The following is a 19,745-nucleotide window of genomic DNA, read 5'->3' as shown; positions in this document are numbered from 1 at the left end:
GTGTTTTACTTTTACCAGCATTTGCCAAACGTTGATATTTGGAGTTTAACGATTTCAACTCAGATTTAATGTGTTTATACAAAAGTTTATAGAACCACAGGACCGAAACACAGCTGGTTGTGGTGACGTCATGCATTACTGCAATGCATTGTGGGTGCATTGCGTCGCGAGTACGGTAGAAGTTGATTAGATCTCAACTTTCTATGCGGCAGCCAATCAAATTGTGTTAATGGGAAAGAGGAGGAGCAGCAGCGACAATTGTGATGAAACGCACGAGTTTTAGTTCTGGAACAGGAAGTGAAGATGAAAATAGAGGACAAACCCTGTAAAAATCAATAAAAATATAAACGCTTAAATTACACCAACTTGTTAAATTGTATTTCAGAATTCAAAATGAAAAATTAGCCTGAATTTTCAGTCAAAGACGTTACTGGTCAGAAGCCTCCACACGTCTCCGGCGGCTGGTTTTAACACTAAATGTTGTTAGCACCGCTTCATGAACACTGCAAACTAGCAACAGCTGCGCTCAGAGAACACGATCACGCTGCACGATGAGGAAACGGTCGTGTCCGTGGTTTTTTTTGTTGTGACACGATGTCTGTTTGTGGGTGAATGTGTGTGTTAGCGTGAAGCGAAGGAAAAAGCTTCACGGTCACTGTGGAAAGCGAATTGAGCTCGTATCACACGCACGCTAAAAGAAGACATGATGACACCGACGGTAACCATGACGAGGAGGATTGGCAACCTCGGGTGTCTCGTCCTGATTGGTCCCTCTGCGTCACCACCACAGTCCCTGCAGCGTTTACCTCCGTGATGGACCGGCGTGCACACGGTGATGTCAGCCTCTTGGATTGGCGTTACTCACGTCGTCCCCAGCTGATGCCACAGTGCAGAGCGGGCGTTACCGAATCGGCCATCTTGTTTTGGTCAAGGTGCTCGTTGCAGTGTGGGCTCAGAGGATTTGAACGGTCGTAATCCAGGAGGCTGCCATGCGACCTGCGCACGTCTCGACCGATCCGAGTGGGCGCTCCAGTGCAAATCTCCGCCTACAGGGAATAAAGCCTGGATACTTATGTGGGCGGAGCCGGCGGCAGCTGTAAGCCCCTCCCCCTCTGTTGAGTGACAGTCTGTGGGGGATTGAGTGGCGGCTGGTTCAGTCTCTGGACTGGTAGAACAGGATGTATCCTGACTCAGAGTTCTTGGAAATGTCCGATGTGAGGCCGTAGAACTCCTCGATCGCCTGAGCGTCGATTTTCTACAAGGAGAGAAGACGGAGGTTGAGTTGAAGCTCGACACGATGTTGTGACATATGAGTTATTAGAGTTTGTGCTTTAAGTTCAGATCTTATCACCAAACGTCACCTCAGGCTAAAGCTCATCCGTCATCTTACATCGACATTCCAACATGTTAAAAAGACTTCAATTGAGGAACATCACATTTACTTCCAACTTTTTTACAGGGATATAAAATATTCTCTTCTATTTCAAATCAACTGAAAATGATAAAGTTATTAAAAGGAAACCACCAAAGTTGCAAAAGCTTAGTATCATGATAGAAACCACTTTGTTTGTTTTATGTACACATGTGACCCGGTTTCTATCTTAGCAAATCAAAGTTAGTAGAAAAAGAAAAGATGGAATTCCCAGTTTCCTACTCACACAACACAGAAGTTTTATCAACTCATATATTCTTTGAGTCTGAGAGATAAACTCTTTGTTTTTATTAGAACTGAAAAGGGGGAGAATTGATCTGTGAGCAGCTGTACTTCACTTTGCTTAACCCCCGCAAATCTTTTTGAACTATTAGTTTCCACTTATTCTCCAGACACGAAAAACCAAACGTGCATTTTATTTGCATGAACACAAGGACGACGGCTCTTTGAACTCCTTGAACTCCTTCTTTTCATTTCTCTGTGGCGTTCAGCTCTGTTGTGTAACTGTTTCACCAGCTTTTCTTTTCATTTGCTCACAAATCTCCAGTTAAATGTGAGCACGTAGACGCCTGTTTCTCATTTGGTGCAGCGGCTCTCGGTCCAGCAGAGGATGAGGCTGAAAACAAACTTTTACAAAACATATTTGTTGATCGCTGGTGAAAGGGAACTGGCTGCGAGTTCAGAAAGACCCACAGACTGAACAAGGAAAGCAAGACAGATAAAACCTGAGGAGACGGGTGGAAGCTAAAATACAAAGCAGACAGGACGAGTAAATCCGTTAAAAAGAAGAAAAGTTTCAGTTTCAGCTTTGCAAGCTCAGCCAGTTTGTGTCCACTGGACCAGATGTTCCAGCAGGATTCTTTACCATCCAAGTGGAAAAACACACGGCTGCCATCAGCTCTAAACATCAGTCCCTGAAGACTGTGCCTGAGCAGCAGGGGAACCTCCGAGATCTAAAGTAAAATAAACTTCTCTAATTGGGTAAAAGTTCCCAAAGACACGACTCCAGTGCAGGTTTCAAGTCTATTTAAGGCAAAGTAGCTCGTGAATGAAGTGGAACTGTATTCGGATGAAAAACAAAGATTAACAAAACATTCTGTCGATTAATATGAAGAATGTAAAAGCTGGGCCCGTGTAGAAAGCTTTAGAAAACCAGTGTAACCAGTGCAGTCTGGATTCATTTAAGGTCAGTGTGGCCTTTGACCTTTGACCACCATAATCTAATCAGTTCATCTTTGAACATTTATACATAATTTGCAGAATTTCCTTCGACCTGAAAACAAAAAGCCTCCGGCCACTGGCTGTCGCTGGTTGGACATTACCCACAATCCCCAGCAACTTAAAACCATCTCTTTACTTTCCTCTTCAACGCAGACTGAACTTGAACCAACCCTGAAACGTTTAACCGCCCTGACTGCTCAGTCAGTTGACTCCTGATCACTTGATTGCTGCGGCATGTCGTCTTTTTTTGGCTCCGACCACGAAGAAAAACAAAGTGAAAGGTTACGTAGCTGCAGATAAAACACATCAACATGCGAGGCTCCGGCCGTGCACAGCTGCGGTCGACTGCCGAAGGCTCAGGGACCTGCATCGAGCTTTTGGTTACGCTGTGCGCTCGTTAAGCTTTACTCTACTTTTAACTTCACACGCTGCAGGGTGGATTTCCCTCCTCAGACTGAATAATCATCACATCACCTTCCACTGTGTTGTGCAAACAAACTGTTGCATGTTCAGGTTGTTGTATCGGCTGCAACGTGGATGGCAGCGAGCGGAGAGGGGGTGGGGGGGCTCAGCACATCACACAAGCTACAAGGATGTCAGACTGTTAGTTCTACGACAGCTGCCATGTTCTCCCCCGTCGACACATCGGAGACGAGAGCAGACGGGGGGGGGGGGGGGGGGGATCAGCAGAGCAGCAACTTCATGACGACCAAAGAAATGTGAGCGAAAGACTCGAGTTAAAAATAAATAAAACGATTCAACAAGAACTGTCTTCATATCAGCGCCACCTGCGTGATAATTGAAAGAAGAATGAGGGATGGAGCAGATTGAAGAGACTCGTCGTTATTAATTTGATAACTCGTATGAATGAAGTCTCAGTAAAAAAGAAAAGTAAAAGGAGAAGCGAGGGAAAGAGGGATAAAGAGCAAATGAGATGAAAAGAGGAAAGAGCAGGAAAACATTATTCCCATTCTAGGTCCTCAGGTATTTAATCTGATCCTGCTCTCTAATCTAAAGCAGGTATTCACTTTCTCCCGATCACTAAAACACGTTTTCAGCTCCGCGTCCTTCAGCTGAAGTTTGAAGTATGTAAGTCGAGCCGTCGTAGGAAAATCCAAACACAACACTGGGAGCGCCAGGATCTGCAGCATGAAGCTGTTTGAGATTCCTGTCTGAGAGGAAAAGGAGCAGATGAAGGATTTCGTGGTCTGGACGTTAAACGATATCACTGTGGTTTCCTGATTTGACCTTAAGTGATGGTTGTTCACACAATTTGAACCCGAGAAAACATTAAACCTCTGTGGCCACCGGCTGTCACCGGTGCACGGGCACGAAGACGAGAGGGAACGGAGCGAGGGAATCGTTCTCACCTCTACGATGTCGTCATCAAACAGCAGCCAGAAGCCGTGGCTCTTGACGATGGTGATGTAGTGTCCTCGGTTGGGACCGCTGCAGAGACGGCGAGGACGAGAGAGACACAGGAGACAGTTTTAAACGTCATATGTCAACTCAAGATGTTAAATGTTATTTCAGTTGTAATAAGAACATTAAGACATTTAAATTGCAGCAACAGCCAGAAAACTGAGCCAAGCTAAACCGAAGGACCGACCTGCCACAGTGCACGACCACGGCCACCAGGTCGTACATGCGGTCGGGGTTGGTGGCGTCCCCGGACGTGTTGAAGAGGCGGAGCTCCAGCGGGAAGACGACGCGATAGGACAGTTTGGTGTAGCGGTGCAGCTGGTCCATGTATTTAAAGCGCTTCAGGTGGAGGGCGAGGATCATCGGGAGCTTCTTCACCCGCATCCTGACGCAGAGACAGAGTTTTAATGGTGTCGTGTCGTTTTTATCAAACGACAACTGAACTCAACATAAGGTAGGAAGACTGCAAAGTATTTTTTTGGCTGTAAAGTTGTTTTAAATCCCGACTGAAAATTGAAAAATAAAGTGCAGAGTTTAAAAAGGTCAGTGGAAAAGTGAGTCGTCCCCAGACTCAAAGTCAAGAGGCCTGAAAGCTTTCCATGTCCACACCATTCACACTCCAGACCCCCCATCAGGAGCAAGGAGTGGGTTCTTGGACGCTTTGTGTTCGTCCTAATTTGGCTCACGCTCTCGCAGCATTCTGCTCAGTGTTACTACGAGGCGCCGGTGACAGCCTGGCGCTTTCACGCTAATGGATTTTTAGCCGGTGCACTTATCAGGCTCTTCGTCTGAAAAGTCGCAGTCGAACCCAGTGAAGACAAAGTGCTGGGATCGGCAGTTCAGAAACCGCTGTGGTTCACGACAAGACTTTAAAACACCCATGGTGAACTTCTGTGACAGGAAGTCCCCCTGACGGGTTGCCGTGGTAACACCAGATGTGGGTTAAGGGGTTTCTTTCTAATAGAACAAATCAGACGGACGGAAAAACAGAAGCTGCTGTCACTCACCTCTTCTGTGCTTCCTGTTTGCTGCGACACTGCTCACAGTAGTACTTGTATTCACTACATAGTGTCTCCGTGTTGCTGAAGCCCCTGTTCAGAACACAAACACACACACACACACAAACAGACACACACACGCAGCTTGAGATAAACTGCGATCATCACCGTTCTTTCCTCCATCAAATGAGCGTTTAGTTACCTCAGACAGTGCGTGATGGACGTGTTCTGCTCCACGTCCACGGACAGATCCAGGAAGTCCTCGTCTTTGCTGCTGACCTGGACCCAAGTGAAGAGTTGTGATCATTATTTCACCGCCCGGTCTTCAAGTGGTTAAATCACAATATGGGAGCCGACACTTACAGCTTCACAGTTGAGACATCGCGTCTCGTTGGTCAGTGTTCCCTGGAAGATCTCGTGGACCCACGTCTGCTGCGTCTCCTTTCCTCCGTCACCTTCACCTCCTCCTCCTCCTCCCTCACTTCCTCCCCCTCCACCTGTACTTCCTCCTCCTCCTCCTCCTCCCCCTCCGTTCTGCACCAGCTTCCCATTCTGCTGTCGCTCCTGGCTCTTCTCCTCCTGGAGCAGGTCTGCGATGGTGTTGAGGAGGTAGTTGAGGAACTCGTGGGCGTCCTGCTGCATGTAGTTGTCAAACAGCTCTGAGGGGGAGAGACATAGAGACATAGAAAGAAGTGGAGAGAGGAAAACAGGCAGATGGGGAAGGAAGAGAGGAAGCGCATGTTAGCGAGAGGAAATGAGCTAATTAAGATCGATTCTTCTCCGTCAGCTGCTTCTCATTCCTGGATCTGGCTGATGATTCTGTTTCCTCAGCTGTGAGATTAACTTCTCAGCTGAGACGACTTCCCCCCCACTCGACCTCTTTATTTCCTCTTCTCCAAACAAACAGTTGACTCAGCTGTGTCGCTCATGGTGAGAGGAAGTTTAAATAAAGACGGACAGACAGAACACCTGCACATCCAAACTTTTAAAAGATTACAGAACACGTCTCAGTCACTACCGTTCTCTTTTCTCAGCCGCGAGATGAATTTCTTGGGCGGGATGACTCCGACCTTCTTCTTCTGCGTGGCGATGCTGTTGAAGAGGTCGGACAGACAGGTGAGGAGCGACTCCTTACGACGCGGCTGCACCTGAAGAAGAGGAGGAAGAGGAAGAGGAGGAGGAAGAAGAGGAGGACACACCTGTCACATCATGTACCGGCCTTTGTAATCTTTTCCCTTTGCATCAGTTGTTTGGAAAGTGTTCAGATATAAAAACATTTGCTGTCATAAAAACTAAAAGTCTCGTCCTCAGATATAACACAGTCAATAAAGAAGTGTCTGACAGTCGGTCCAACGTGTTCACTGGATATTTGAGTGAATTCTTTCAACGTGAGCGCTCCGCCTGTGCAGGGGAGTCGTGGTGTGGCAGCCGTGGTGTTTCATCACTTTACCTTGTACGCCAACACCTTCTCCCTGAACGGCCGACAGAAGTACAGAGCCTGCAGCACCGAGTTACAGTAGCACGTGTTGCCAAACTACAAGAAGGAGAAGAAGGAGAACACAGGAGGGAAGGAAACGCACACAGTGAGTGGAGGGTGTGTTTGTTACAGTCGACAAAGTGCTGCTCGTCCTGGGAACTGTTGTGTTTCTCTTTACTTTTTAAGGTCTGGGCCTTGAGAGAACTTGAGATAATGAATGACAGCGTTTGGAAGTGGAGACACGTTCCTACATCTTCATTTACAACAACACCAAATCAACATGATGTGTAGCTGTGTGTGATTGACGGACACTTACGTTGACCAATCCGAAGTAGTGTTCATTAACGGGAAACTGTTCCGGTCCAATCTCCTTTTCCAAGGCTGAGGCATTGGCGCCCTGCGAGAGGCGGAGCAAAGGGTCACGATGACATAGAACTGTGGCATAAACATTTTCCTCGTACGTTTGTTCTCTCATTTATCATAATTTCCTCGACACTGTAATAAAATTAGCCGCGAGGAAAAACTTCCTTTGTCCTTCATTTCCTTCCTCGACATTGTTGTTGTCCTGCTCTGCTCTCTTTGCTCTGAACCATCTGGTTGCTGCAGCTGTGTTTCCTGCTTCATGTCCTCTCTCCACATACAGACTGAGTTTCTCTGCACAGCGTTAGGCTCATTATGTGTTTGTCTATTTCTTACATGAATTAAACATTTAAAAGAAGCTGTTAAGAGTGTAGCTCGGGCTGCAATTTGCCTTCCGAACCCAACAGGCGATCTGTTTCTGTGTCTTGTTCAGGCAGCACGGGGAGGAAAGAGGATCACGACGCTAACGATGATGCAGCTTTTCCTACGAGGGAAGCTGACGACCCCGGCGCAGCCACGGTTACTCATCCTCACACTGCAGCCTGTGTGATGTCAACAACAGGCGAGCCGACTGGCTGAGGTTATCTATCGAACAAACGCGACCTCGGAGCGACACGGGGACACAAACACAAACACGCTCTGTCACGTCAGGCGATCAAACAAAGGGGCAGATACATGAACTGCCTGGGGAAAGGAAACGATTTATTCAGGATGAGCTGTAAATAAAAAACTATGTCATTTATGTTTTCAACGTCAACAGCTTCAGTAGAAACTGGATTATATGACCGACTGGTTGTTCTTTTGTTGCTGCGTCAGTCTGGGCTGAGCAGCCGGACAGGACCTTTAAATTCTGATGTATCCTGAGATGTTTGACATTTTCCTGCTCTATTCTCACGTGGACTCACTCGGATATTTTCCAGAATTTTTGCAGTAAAAGTTCCAGAAAAATGTCCAAAGCAACTGACTCGCACATTTGCGTTCTCACATAAAAAATCTCCAGCCTTCAGTGTTTGTCTGGAAGCCGTCCAACAGTCAATGAGATGTTCGGATCCCGATCATTTGAAATTTGGTGAAACAGCCCGACCGAGTCTAAATGCTAAACGTTACAAGATATGATCACAAGTTGTTCTGTCATCTCTACAACTGTCGTCACCACATTCACATCAAATCGTCCCTAAAAGATACAGACACCTCAGAGGCTCCGGTGCCTGTGACGCCCGAACGCTGACATCCACGCTTTCACGAGCCAAATTGATTTTCACACAAATAAATGGCACAAAACAAAAAACCTTGTGGACAGAAGCCGGTCGGCTCACAAAGCTGCAAACGGACCAAACAAACCTGCCAACCACAGCTTTGTTTGTGTTTAAATGGGGTTACACGGGCCGTGTGTGTGTGTGTGTGTGCACGGTCTTTAACAGCATGCATGTGCCACACACACACACACACACACACACGCACGCAGACACACACACGCCATCAGACTCCTCGGTGGCATCTGCCCGACCGTCTGTCGGCTCTGAAAGGTGCAGCGGATAAGTTTCAGTCACAAGTTAATCTTGTAGCTTTAAGCTCTGTGTGTGTTTGTGTGTGTTTGTGTGTGTTTGTGTGTGTTGTGTGTGTGTCTCTACCACAACACGAACACACGGAGCTGTCACAGCGATCGACCTTTCCCCCCCTCGACCTCACAGATTGCTGCTGGGGGATCTGCAGTGAGGCCGCAGGTCTTTGAGCATCGAGTGAGTTTCTGTGGCTCGATTTCAAAACCTCTTCATTTGCTTCTTTTAAAAATCCTTTAATATCCTGAAACTATTGATCATCGCAACAGAAACTCAGCAGCAGAATCTACTCACGAGGATGAAGTGTAGTTTCACAGATCGGCCCTCTGACCGCTGACTCTGCAGAATATCTGTACAGGGATCACTGAGGTTTCAGGATTTCAAAACCTTTTGAGTAGCTCGATTTTAAAAGGTTTTAAAGTCCTGAAACTTTATTAAAACGTGCACGTGGACATTTGGCAGAAGAATCAGTACGTTCACAAGCATCAACACCTTTAAAATAACCTTGGTTTGAAATCCTGCAACTTTATGGATCCTTGAATAGAAACTCAGTAAGAGAATCTGCATGTTTACAAGTGTTGTTATGAAGTTTGACCTCTGACTTTCTGTACAAAGATCAATGAAGTTTCAGGATCAATCTTCTTCTGATCAAACCTCACAAACACCAGAAGCTGAGGACAACCCGCTGGTTTGAACATTAGCAGAGAAGATGGAACATGTCAGGCCTCGAGTCCCATGACAGGAAACGCTGGATTTCTCCATCAGCTCCACATCAGCTGTGTGATGTGGTTTACATCCACCGGACAACACCTGTGTTCACCAGTTAAACCATTCACTGCGTGGTAACTGGTTTTCCTTCACATAGAAACCAGCTGTAACCAGCGACACGCGCCGGAGCTGCTGGTTCCCATGGCGGACTCGCACTGAGTACAACAACTTCACAACACACACCGTTTGGCTAGCAGGCTAAGCTAAGGCTAACTGGGACCCCCACTGCCCTTCCCCGTGTAAACACACTGAAACCCGGGTAAATGAACAGAGGGGATCCGCCCTGAACTCCCACAACCGAGCCGGGATGACTCCACCGAACCCCCGCTACCCACGGAGCTCACGCTAGCGGGCTGAGCTCCACAACTCCCCCGTGTTATTATCCTGTTGCTAGCCGCGCAGCTAGCTTAGCGCCCCGGCTCCACTCGCCCGGGCAGAGGGACGAGCCGCCGCGGGGGGACGAGGCTCGAGCCGCCGCGGGGATTGGGGCCGAAAACCTCGGCTTCTACCATCGTACAAATCGAGGCGATCTTTCGGAGCTGTCATCAGTATTTCCATCCGCAAGCCGCATGCTGGACCGAGCCCACGCCGATGAAATGTAGAGAGCCGCTGCGGCTGCACAGTTCCGGGAGAGGGAGCGTCTCCTGCCCCGGTGTCCGGCTGCTGTCAGCCCGCAGAGCGCAGGCTGCACTTCCGCTCCGGAGCTTTCAGCATAATCGACTAATACATTTTATTAGTAGTAGTAGTAGTAGTATCAGTGTTAACATTATTAGTAGTAGTAGTAGTAGTATAGTAGTAGTAGTATTAGTATTATTGCTATTAGTTTTATTTCGGTGATGAAACAATTGCCTGTTGCAGCCTTGCACTCTCATAATTGTAATTATTGTCATGTTATCATAATTCTGTTGTTGTTTATATCATATTATATTATATTATATTGTATTATATTATATTATATTATATTATATTATATTATATTATGTTATATTACCATCCATCCATGATCTATATCACGTGTCCAGTGAGTCCTGTACGTGTCACATATTAATATGATATATGTTACTTAATATTATTTTGTAGTATGTATTACTATAACTATGATAGTAGTAACAATTTTTACTCTTATTATTACTATTTTTATTAGTAGTATTAGTAGTAGTAGGCTAGAAGTAGTATGAGCATTGTTAGTATCTTTAGTATGACGTGTAATACATGATAATAACGGTTATATTGTTCAGTTTCAGTGTTTTTGATTGTTTATTGCAAAACTATAAGAGCTCGTCCATCTCTAAACTGTCTCTTGAAGAGGAATAAACAGAATACATTTAGTAAACGTGATGACAAAAAGTTTATTTTTTTGTCACATTTTACTTTTAAAGTAAAAATGAATTGACTTCCGGTATCCGTTGGGGTGATTCTGTCTGACTTCACGCTTCGGTCGTCCAGCCGGAGGGAGCGCTTGTTAGTGTGATTCTGAACAGGGGGAGTGGAAGAGGCGGGCGGTGCTTTGTGTCACTGGCTGCAGGGGACGATCCTCAATTTACAGTTTTACACAATAAAGTAAAACAAGTGATTCGTGATGTCTTTGGAAAAGTTGTGACGTCTTTTAATTATTTGTACTTGACTGATTCAAGTCAGGTGTTAAATATTAATTATTTAATATTATAACAAAATAAACTATTAATTATTTTGCAGTTTGGCTGATTTGACTTTTCACTCTAAATCCTGACAAACTGGAGCTTTTCTTTGGCACCAGTTCCTCCATTAGGATCCATTTGTTCTACTGGTTTATTTCATAACCCCGTGTGTCCTCGCTGGACCAGAGGAGGTTAACGATGTCTGAGTCCCGGCTGGAAACTGGATCCCAGTCGGGTCCCATGGGAAACATTAGGGGATGGATCTCAGTCCACTTCCCTCCCTCTCCGCGTCTTTACGCACCGCGCGCACCGAGGAGCGAGCTGGAGTCCGCGCGGTCACATCGCTGCACACAGACGGGGGAAACTTCGTCCTCGCACGGGGGGGAAGAACTTCGAGGACATATTTGGAAAATATTGCATCTCAAAGAAAAAAAAAAACCCGTTTCTCCCGGAATGAAGCGGCAGCTGCACGAGTCCGGCTCCGGGATTCCTCTGGAGCTCTGAGGGATTATTATGGGACATTATGGGAATATTGGAGTGATTGTTTTTGCTCCCTCTCCCCGGGGCGGAGGGATTATTCCCCCCCACTGAGCAGGAGGCTGATCCGAGGGCGGAGAGGAGCTCGATGCGTCTGACTGGAGACTCTGCACCGAGAACCATGACCAGCGGCGGGTCCGGCAACTTCCTGCTGGTGCCCATCCCGGAGTACCCGCTGCTGGACTGTGTCCCCAACCGGACCGTGAAGATCGTGGTGCTGGGGGCGAGCAACGTGGGGAAAACCGGTACGAGTCAAAACACCTCAAATCTATATGTGTGTGCATTAAAACAGTTATTAGTTCAAAGTGATGAAATGAACAGAGGAGGCTGAGATTTCATTCACCACAACATCATCTACTCGTCCTGCAGCTTGGAATCACCTTTGTGTTTTTATTTGCACAATAGCAGCAGAAATATAAATGTATATAAATCAAATATAAATATAAATGTCTGCTGGTAAAGATGATGGAGATGTAATACCTATCCTGGACGACAGGGGGAGACATTTCACCTTCTACGCGTTGACGTTGTAAAACTTTAGCAAAGTGTTTTTAGCCTTTTTCCGATATAACTAGCAAGTTTAAAATCATTCAGAAAAGTACACAAATATACAATATAAAAATACTCCATTTATAACTTTACCCGATTAAAAGTAGTATTTGTTTTTTGTTAAACGGGTGTAGATAATGATTTAAAAGCGCTCATGACACTTCGCTAAAAGTGAAGCCAAAGTGTCTCAATCGCCACCTGGTGGCTGTTTGCAGTACAGGTGATACATCCCACCTCCTCCACGTTAGCGAATGGGACATAGCACATTAAATAAATCATGTTTCATGTTTCAGATGAGGATGTTCTGGCCTCAGTTCTGGACAGTGGAGACGCGTCGTCCATCTTTATTTCCAGTCTGTGGTTCTTCTATGGTTTAGCCCCATTCACTCCATTTCAAGGACAGCCCCACTACTGCCCCCTAGGGATTAGTAGGAAGTGGACATGTCTCAGGATGTGGTTTTACAAACTGGAGCCTTGGGGATAAAAATAAATGAGCCTTTATGGGACAGTTGGGGTTTGTTACAAAGTTGATGGGAATTGTAAGATTCTGGTTTGTTGGAGCTGGACAATCGAGACCTTTTGTCCTTTGCTGCTGAAGCTCTGACCATCTTCCGTTTTCTTTATAAAACTGCGACACTTCGTGAGCCTGTAACGTGTGAAACCAGCAGAAATCCACCAGCAGATTGGACGAAACTCAGAGAAACAAACTCTGCAAAAACCTTGAATCCAAATAAACAGGCGATAAATGAGTCACTGATTTACCGGCAGGACGAGATGACGCAGGGAGGATTGCGACATCAGATTCTGTGGTGAGTGATTGTCTCCGTGCAGACTTGTGTCCTGTTTGTTCTGCTCATCTCTCTGCCGTGAAAGTCTCTGAAATCAAAACCTCCCTTTTCGTCAGGGAAAACGGGAAAATTCCAGTGTCACTCGCGAGCAGCAAATATTTAACGGTTATGTAGGTCAGTAGGTTTGAATCTGGGCGAATTCATCTTTCTATTCCGAGTTCAGCACAGATTTTATATCATGCACACACACCACAGCCACGGCTCTTAAAAGCTGTCGTGCACAAGCTGTGGATTATTCAGAGAAACGTGATCCTCCTCCACGTTTCCCTCTTTGCCCTGATCCAGACTTCTCTTGTCTCCTCCCAGCTCTGATCGTCAGGTTCCTCACCAAGAGGTTCATCGGGGATTATGAAGCAAACACGGGTGAGTTTCAGCCTCTGAAATATTTAGCAGCATAAGCAGAACCCCCCCCCCCCTTGGCTCATTGATCCGTCCATCCATTCACTCATTCATCCACCCCCCCCTCGTCTCGTTCGTTCTTCCACAGGGGCGCTCTACTCCAGAAAGGTCACCATGGACGGGGAGGAAGTGTCGCTTCAGATCCAGGACACTCCCTGCGTCGCCCTCCAGGTAAGGCAGAGGCGGCCGCCATGTTTCCACAGGTTTCAATGAACAGAGAGGAAAACCTTTTCTATTGTCACTTTCCTTTCAGTTTAAAAGACAACAGGTGCTAAAGATATGAGTCACGTCAGGTCGTCAGCAGTGCTGCATAAACTGTTCATTCAAATTTGGTGCATTTGGTGAAAAAAGCAGAGACGAGCTTACATCTCAAAGTGTAAACAAGTCCCTCAGAGGTCGACAGGAAAGGAAAAACTTCAATTTTTTATCTCAAAGCAATTTGAGGAAATGTATTTGAAGAACGAGGAAGTGGCCATCGGACCATGTCTGGACTCATGAGGAGGATAATGAGTGAGACGTGCCTGGCAGCTAACGGGGGGGGGGCAGATAACGGAGGGGTGAGGACGTGGTGCGATGGAGGAGGAAGGTGGAGCAGTTTGCAGAGATTAGGAGGAAATGATGAGGTGTGTGGAGTCGGGAGGAGTCGAGAAGTTAGAGACGTTCACGATGATAAACAACCACGAGTAAAAACTTCAGCCTGAGAACTGAACTCCTTTTTTAACTCTGATGACAGTGAGTTGGATTCTCAGGGTAAATATGTGCAGAGTCCAGCTCGAGGTTGAGTTGAGCAGACGACTGGGTGGTCCGTCGGGTCAGGAGGAGCCAGAGGTTCAATCTGTGAAACAGCTGGTGTGTGTCCATAAACAGACTCACACTCCTCCTCCTCCTCCTCCTCCTCCTCCTCCTCCTCCCCCTCCTCCCCCTCCTCCTCCTCTGCCTGCGCTGATGCAGGAAAATCTCTGGGAAAAAATGAAAAATGTGTTTCGCTGACACATCAGAAGGAATAAGACAAACAAGGACTGTAAATAAAGACGGACGACGTGTCCTCCACTTCCTCCTGTTGTTTGTCTCTGATGTGAGAGCGGGCCATTTTGCAAGTTCTGCATCATTTGGAGCCAGAGTCTGTGGAAGTGGAGACGTGTTGTCCATATTTAGTCAATGAAGGAATGAGTCACACTTCAATCATCAGAAAGATGATGATTTTAAAGACTTTTATTTTGAAAAAATGTCTGTTGTGTGCAGGACGATCCAGAGGGTCTGTACTGTCAGGAGCAGATCAACAGGTCAGACCTTCATCTTACTGACTAATACCTTGTGATAACTGTCTGATGATATATCACTAGATATAATAACTGTTTACTAACTGGACTCCCAGGTCGATCTACTGGGCAGACGGTTACGTGCTGGTTTTCTCCATCACCGACCACAACAGCTTCCGAACCATCCAGCCTCTCTACCAGCACGTCCGACGCATCCACCCGTCTGGAAACATCCCTGTGATACTGGTCAGTTCCCCCCTCCCATAACGACAGATTATTGATTATCATTGATCACTGATGTGCTCAGGTAGCTTCAGCTTGGTCCAGATCATCCAGACCAAAGGCCTCAGCGTCAGAGGAGCAGAAGCAGTTACCTACTGACCCTAATCCCTGTCGAGTAATCTGCTCTGTAATCTGAAATGTCCCGCAGGTTGGAAACAAGAGCGACTTGCTCCGCGCCCGACAGGTTCCTGCGGACGAGGGCGAGACGTTAGCAGCTTCGTTAGGTGAGACGTCCTCCTCTTCCTCCTGCAGCTGCTGCTTCCTCCTCTTCCTCCTGCAGCTTCTGCTTCCTCCTCTTCCTCCTGCAGCTTCTGCTTCCTCCTCTTCCTCCTGCAGCTGCTGCTTCCTCCTCTTCCTCCTGCAGCTGCTGCTTCCTCCTCTTCCTCCTGCAGCTGCTGCTTCCTCCTTTTCCTCCTGCAGCTTCTGATCCCCCCTCTTCCTCCTGCAGCTGCTGCTTCCTCCTCTTCCTCCTGCAGCTTCTGATCCCTCCTCTTCCTCCTGCAGCTGCTGCTTCCTCCTCTTCCTCCTGCAGCTGCTGCTTCCTCCTCTTCCTCCTGCAGCTTCTGATCCCTCCTCTTCCTCCTGCAGCTGCTGCTTCCTCCTCTTCCTCCTGCAGCTTCTGCTTCCTCCTCTTCCTCCTGCAGCTGCTGCTTCCTCCTCTTCCTCCTGCAGCTGCTGCTTCCTCCTCTTCCTCCTGCAGCTGCTGCTTCCTCCTCTTCCTCCTGCAGCTGCTGCTTCCTCCTCTTCCTCCTGCAGCTTCTGCTTCCTCCTCTTCCTCCTGCAGCTGCTGCTTCCTCCTCTTCTTCCTGCAGCTGCTGCTTCCTCCTCTTCCTCCTGCAGCTGCTGCTTCCTCCTCTTCCTCCTGCAGCTTCTGCTTCCTCCTCTTCCTCCTGCAGCTTCTGCTTCCTCCTCTTCCTCCTGCAGCTGCTGCTTCCTCCTCTTCCTCCTGCAGCTGCTGCTTCCTCCTCTTCCTCCTGCAGCTGCTGCTTCCTCCTCTTCCTCCTGCAGCTGCTGCTTCCTCCTCTTCCTCCTGCAGCTGCTGCTTCCTCCTCTTCCTCCTGCAGCTTCTGCTTCCTCCTCTTCTTCCAGTCATGATCTCCTGCTCTTTGTCTGTGGACACCATTTAAAACGAGGTCCGTGCATCCTCCCACCAAGACTCATGTCATCTGTTCAATAACCAACCTTATGAAACAGAACCTTATGAAACCACACTAAACTTCACAGGATCCAGATTTTTGTTTGGCTGAGACAAGAGCAAAGTTAAATCTGAATCTCACATTGATCTTAAATTGACCTCATGTCGAGGAGAAAAAGGCGAAGAAGAGATTTGATCTGATTTTTCCTCTGAGCCGTCAAGTCTCGGTCAAACCTCACATTTCAAACAACTCTTTTGTTTTGTTGTTTTAGAGAAATTCCATCAGTGAACGTCTTTTCTCTGCAGCTCTGAATTTACCGCACTCGCTTTGATGTCGATTGACCAATCGCAGCGGCTCGTTTCCCTGCCCGCTCCCGTGCACGTGAACTATATCCTGCATGCTGTCTAATGAACGAGGAATGCCGAGCGCTATCTGGAAGATAAGTTCTGCTCCTCTGCTCACAGGAGGAGTTTACTTCGAGGCCTCGGCCAGAGAGAACCACGAAGGAGTCCACGGCGCCTTCCTCCATCTCTGCCAGGAGGTGGGGCTTGTTTGTTGTTGCTAAAGATGGTTGTCGATGTGCAGAATCTATATCAGCATGGATCTGTCGGAGTAATCGGAGATGATGCCCACAGGATCATTTTATCTGAGTGTGTTTATGCTGTCAGTTTCCTTTGTGGTATTTAAAGCAGCAGATTCCTGTTTGATGTCAGAGGCTTTGAACTAATGAGGCTGTGTTCACTTTGAGAAACTGTTGCTGTAACACACGTAGAAAAGAAAAAGAAGGATAATTCGATGCAGCTTTAAATTCTTAAATTAGTTATTGGACATTCTCGATTAGTTGTAACAAATCAAATGTCCCTCTGACGCCCTGAGGTGTTTAACTTGGTCCCGACCTCTCGTCCTCCAGGTGATCCGAGCTCTGGGAGGAGGAAACGGCGAGAAGAGGCGAGGCGGCCTCCACCTGGCTCGACCCAAATCCCCCAACATGCAGGAGCTGAAGAGGAGGTTCAGGCAGGTCCTCTCCTCCAAGGTCAAGTCGGCCACAACTCTCTGATCTCAGCGGGACAAATGATCGAAAACAAGATCCCAACAGAGACAGAGACAGTCAGAGCTTCATCGGAAGATCAAAGTCGTGCATTGCTCTTTGAAGGAGAATTACGAGATGTGTTAATGGCGGGAAAACGCACAGATGAACTTCAGGAGAGAACAAGTCGTCGTCTGCGGAGAGATGATTAAAGACAAAGACTGAATCTTTAAGGCAGCTGAGCTCGTCTCTGTGTTTTTGGACAAGAGTCACAAGTGGACGTGAGAAGAGCTGATGATCAGAGCACACGTCACAGACTGAGAATCCAACATGGCGTGTTTTTAACGTGATGGATTCTCTGCAAACCTCTGAACACGTGAGACGCCCGATCCTCTGAACGCCGACGCCATCATGTCTCAGTTTCCTTCAGGCTGAAAAGTGAATTTAATCCATCAAATCAATAAAGAATTACTGAATTCAACCAATCAGATTTCAAGGAAATAGCAGATGTTGCTCAAGACTTTATTTCAGGCTCAGTTTGTCATTGATATTTTTATGTTTGAGACTTTTTGGGGCTTTCTTTATAGAAATAAATGATCCTTAAGATAAGTCGATGTCCTCATCTGAAACTTGACTGAATTAAAAAAAACTAATTTCACTTTACACGATTACTCTCAAATAAAAGATTTGATTGCATTCATTTGACTTATTTAGTTTAATTTAACTTTAACACTGTTTGATGTGTCTCAGCTGCCGTCGGATTTGTTTTAAACCATCAAATCATTCACCGAATTCTTAAAGATCTGACTGGAGGTCAAAGTAATCACTTCACAGCGTGTTTGAAAATCCACGTGACTCGTTCAGAAAGCTCTACTTTACTTTTCCACGATAGCTCGAAGTAAAGAATCTAAACTGAAGTTGTGATCGTTGCTTTAATGGGAATGTTTCATTTCTATTGTTTTAACGGGGACAAAGGTTTTAGTGTCGTGTGGAGTTAATGTAGCTGAACAGGCTTTTTCCTTTCCAACAAGAGGAACTATCTGGACCAGTCGCAACAATGTGTGTGTGTCTGTGTGTGTGTGTGTGTGTGTGTGTGTGTGTGTGTGTGTGTGTTTGTGTCTCTGTGTGTGTGTGTCTCTGTGTGTGTGTGTGTGTGTGTGTAAGTGTGTGTGTGTTGTGTGTGTCTGTGTGTGTTCTGCTGTTCTCATGACCTCTCTCTTATACTGAGACACACACAAAAAAAGATTCCCAGTGAAGACAAATTCCACAGCATCTGGAATTTCTTTCATGGTCCCTGAACCACCACTCAGACCCTTTCTACACAGACACACACAGACACACACAGACACACACTTTAAAAAAAAAAGGTCTGCCGACCCTGACTCGTGACCTTTTGCCCTTTGACCTGTAAAAAGCAGCAGGACTCCATCAGAGTCTGGAAACGAAGATAAGATGAAGCCGATCGTCTCGCTCACTGTGGACAAGAATCCGCTGATGGTGTTTTTGCTAAATACCGAAACAAAATACAGGCGAGGGAGAAAAGATATGTTTCGTATTTTCTGCTACTTTATGTTCAATTTCCTTTTGAAATCCAAACTTAAATCCCCCCCCCCCCCCTCACACACCATGTGGCTCTTAAACACCTCCTTCCTGTGTTGCCACTGGAACAAGTGCTCCTACATCTCAAGTGAACGACGACCTACCTCCCTTTCTCTTCCTCAAAGCCAGCAGCCGTCTCACAACAAGCTTTAAATGAGACTTTATTTGATGGACGAAGAAGTAATGTGACATTTACGAGGCTGCATTTAGAAAAACGCAGCCTCGGCGAAACGTTCCCTTTTTGGGTAACGGCCGGGAACGCTCGGGTTTCTGGTTTCTGCTCTGGACGTTTAGGAAAACACAGAAATCAAAATAACTTTGATAATGTTAGAAAATACTGATCGAACACAATCCTGCTCCACAGCCGTGTAGATCACGAAGAGGATCTTTGCCAGGCCGAAGCCCAAACATCAGATCGTCCGTGTTTGTGTTCAATCGCACAGATTTCTTGTTTGAATTTAGAGGAATTGTTTGACTCTCAGAGATTCTAATGATGACAGAAAGAGAACGTCTGTGTTTATTCATGCACGTGCACAAGGGAGATGCAGTGCACGTGATATGTATGGTCTTGTTTCTGGGATATATGACAAATATATCCCAGAAACTCAGGATAATCCGTCTCAAGACCAGGGTGGATTTGGTGAATCCGAGCAGGGACTTTTTGGGGGGTTAAAAGATTTCCTGGAACTTAAGTTGATGTGATCCCTGGAGTTCCAGCAAAGGTTCCTGGTTCCTGGGGAACGTTCCTGTGGTGAATACACAAAGAAAAGCCACTAAACACAAGCATATCGGTGTTCTTGTTCTGTGGGAAAGCACTTCAGCAGCAGTGTGGAAGACATTAACCAGCTGTCTGTGTGTGTGTGTCTGTGTGTGTGTGTCTGTGTCTGTGTGTGTGTGTTAATGCCCCAGTGCCCTGGTCTGTTATCTGTAGGAGGCGGCAGGAAGTTACAGTCCCGTCTGGGATGAAACCAAGGCCCTGAACCCAGAGAGAGAGAGAGAGAGAGAGAGTCACAGAGGAACGAGAGAAGAGGAGTCTAAGAAAAATAAATCAACATGATTATTAAAGAGACAGAGAGTTGACAGAACACAGGGAGGAAGAGGAGGAGAGAGGATATCGGGCGCTGAAAGGAAGACGAAGTCCGACAGATAAAAATGAGACAGAACATCGGAGACTTATCAGCTCGTTTGTGCAGACGTGAAACAAACCGTCATGTCGGCTTTCAGCACGAGACGAG

General features: G+C 46.7%; 2 protein-coding genes across 3 annotated transcripts; one reads left to right on the top strand and one right to left on the bottom strand.

Annotated features, from left to right (window-relative positions):
* Positions 1-444: 444 nt before the first annotated feature.
* usp12b (ubiquitin specific peptidase 12b) lies at positions 445-9,912 on the bottom strand. Its single transcript, XM_034568655.1, has 10 exons — positions 9,747-9,912; positions 6,867-6,947; positions 6,524-6,607; positions 6,092-6,221; positions 5,437-5,732; positions 5,276-5,352; positions 5,083-5,166; positions 4,263-4,460; positions 4,024-4,102; positions 445-1,255 (listed from the first exon to the last, which is right to left on the bottom strand). The coding sequence occupies exons 1-10, from the start codon at positions 9,747-9,749 to the stop codon at positions 1,154-1,156; spliced, it is 1,134 nt and encodes a 377-aa protein (XP_034424546.1). The 5' UTR covers positions 9,750-9,912; the 3' UTR covers positions 445-1,153.
* A 1,253-nt stretch (positions 9,913-11,165) lies between these two features.
* Positions 11,166-17,395, top strand: rasl11a (RAS-like, family 11, member A). 2 transcript variants are annotated; one of them, XR_004611914.1, is made up of 9 exons: positions 11,166-11,656; positions 13,115-13,171; positions 13,296-13,378; positions 14,450-14,490; positions 14,583-14,712; positions 14,897-14,972; positions 16,349-16,425; positions 16,795-17,163; positions 17,203-17,395. XR_004611914.1 is itself a non-coding variant. In XM_034568656.1 (8 exons), exons 1-8 carry the CDS (start codon positions 11,500-11,502, stop codon positions 16,939-16,941), a joined length of 768 nt encoding a protein of 255 aa, XP_034424547.1. In that variant the 5' UTR covers positions 11,166-11,499; the 3' UTR covers positions 16,942-17,395. The 2 variants fall into 2 exon arrangements, 1 of the variants encoding a protein (XP_034424547.1); XM_034568656.1 differs by having other exon boundaries at positions 16,795-17,395.
* Positions 17,396-19,745: the final 2,350 nt, after the last annotated feature.

Source organism: Hippoglossus hippoglossus, chromosome 18, assembly GCF_009819705.1.
Source record: "Hippoglossus hippoglossus isolate fHipHip1 chromosome 18, fHipHip1.pri, whole genome shotgun sequence".
Classification (NCBI taxonomy): Eukaryota; Metazoa; Chordata; class Actinopteri; order Pleuronectiformes; family Pleuronectidae; genus Hippoglossus; species Hippoglossus hippoglossus.
This window is presented reverse-complemented; position numbering and strand designations above follow the sequence as displayed.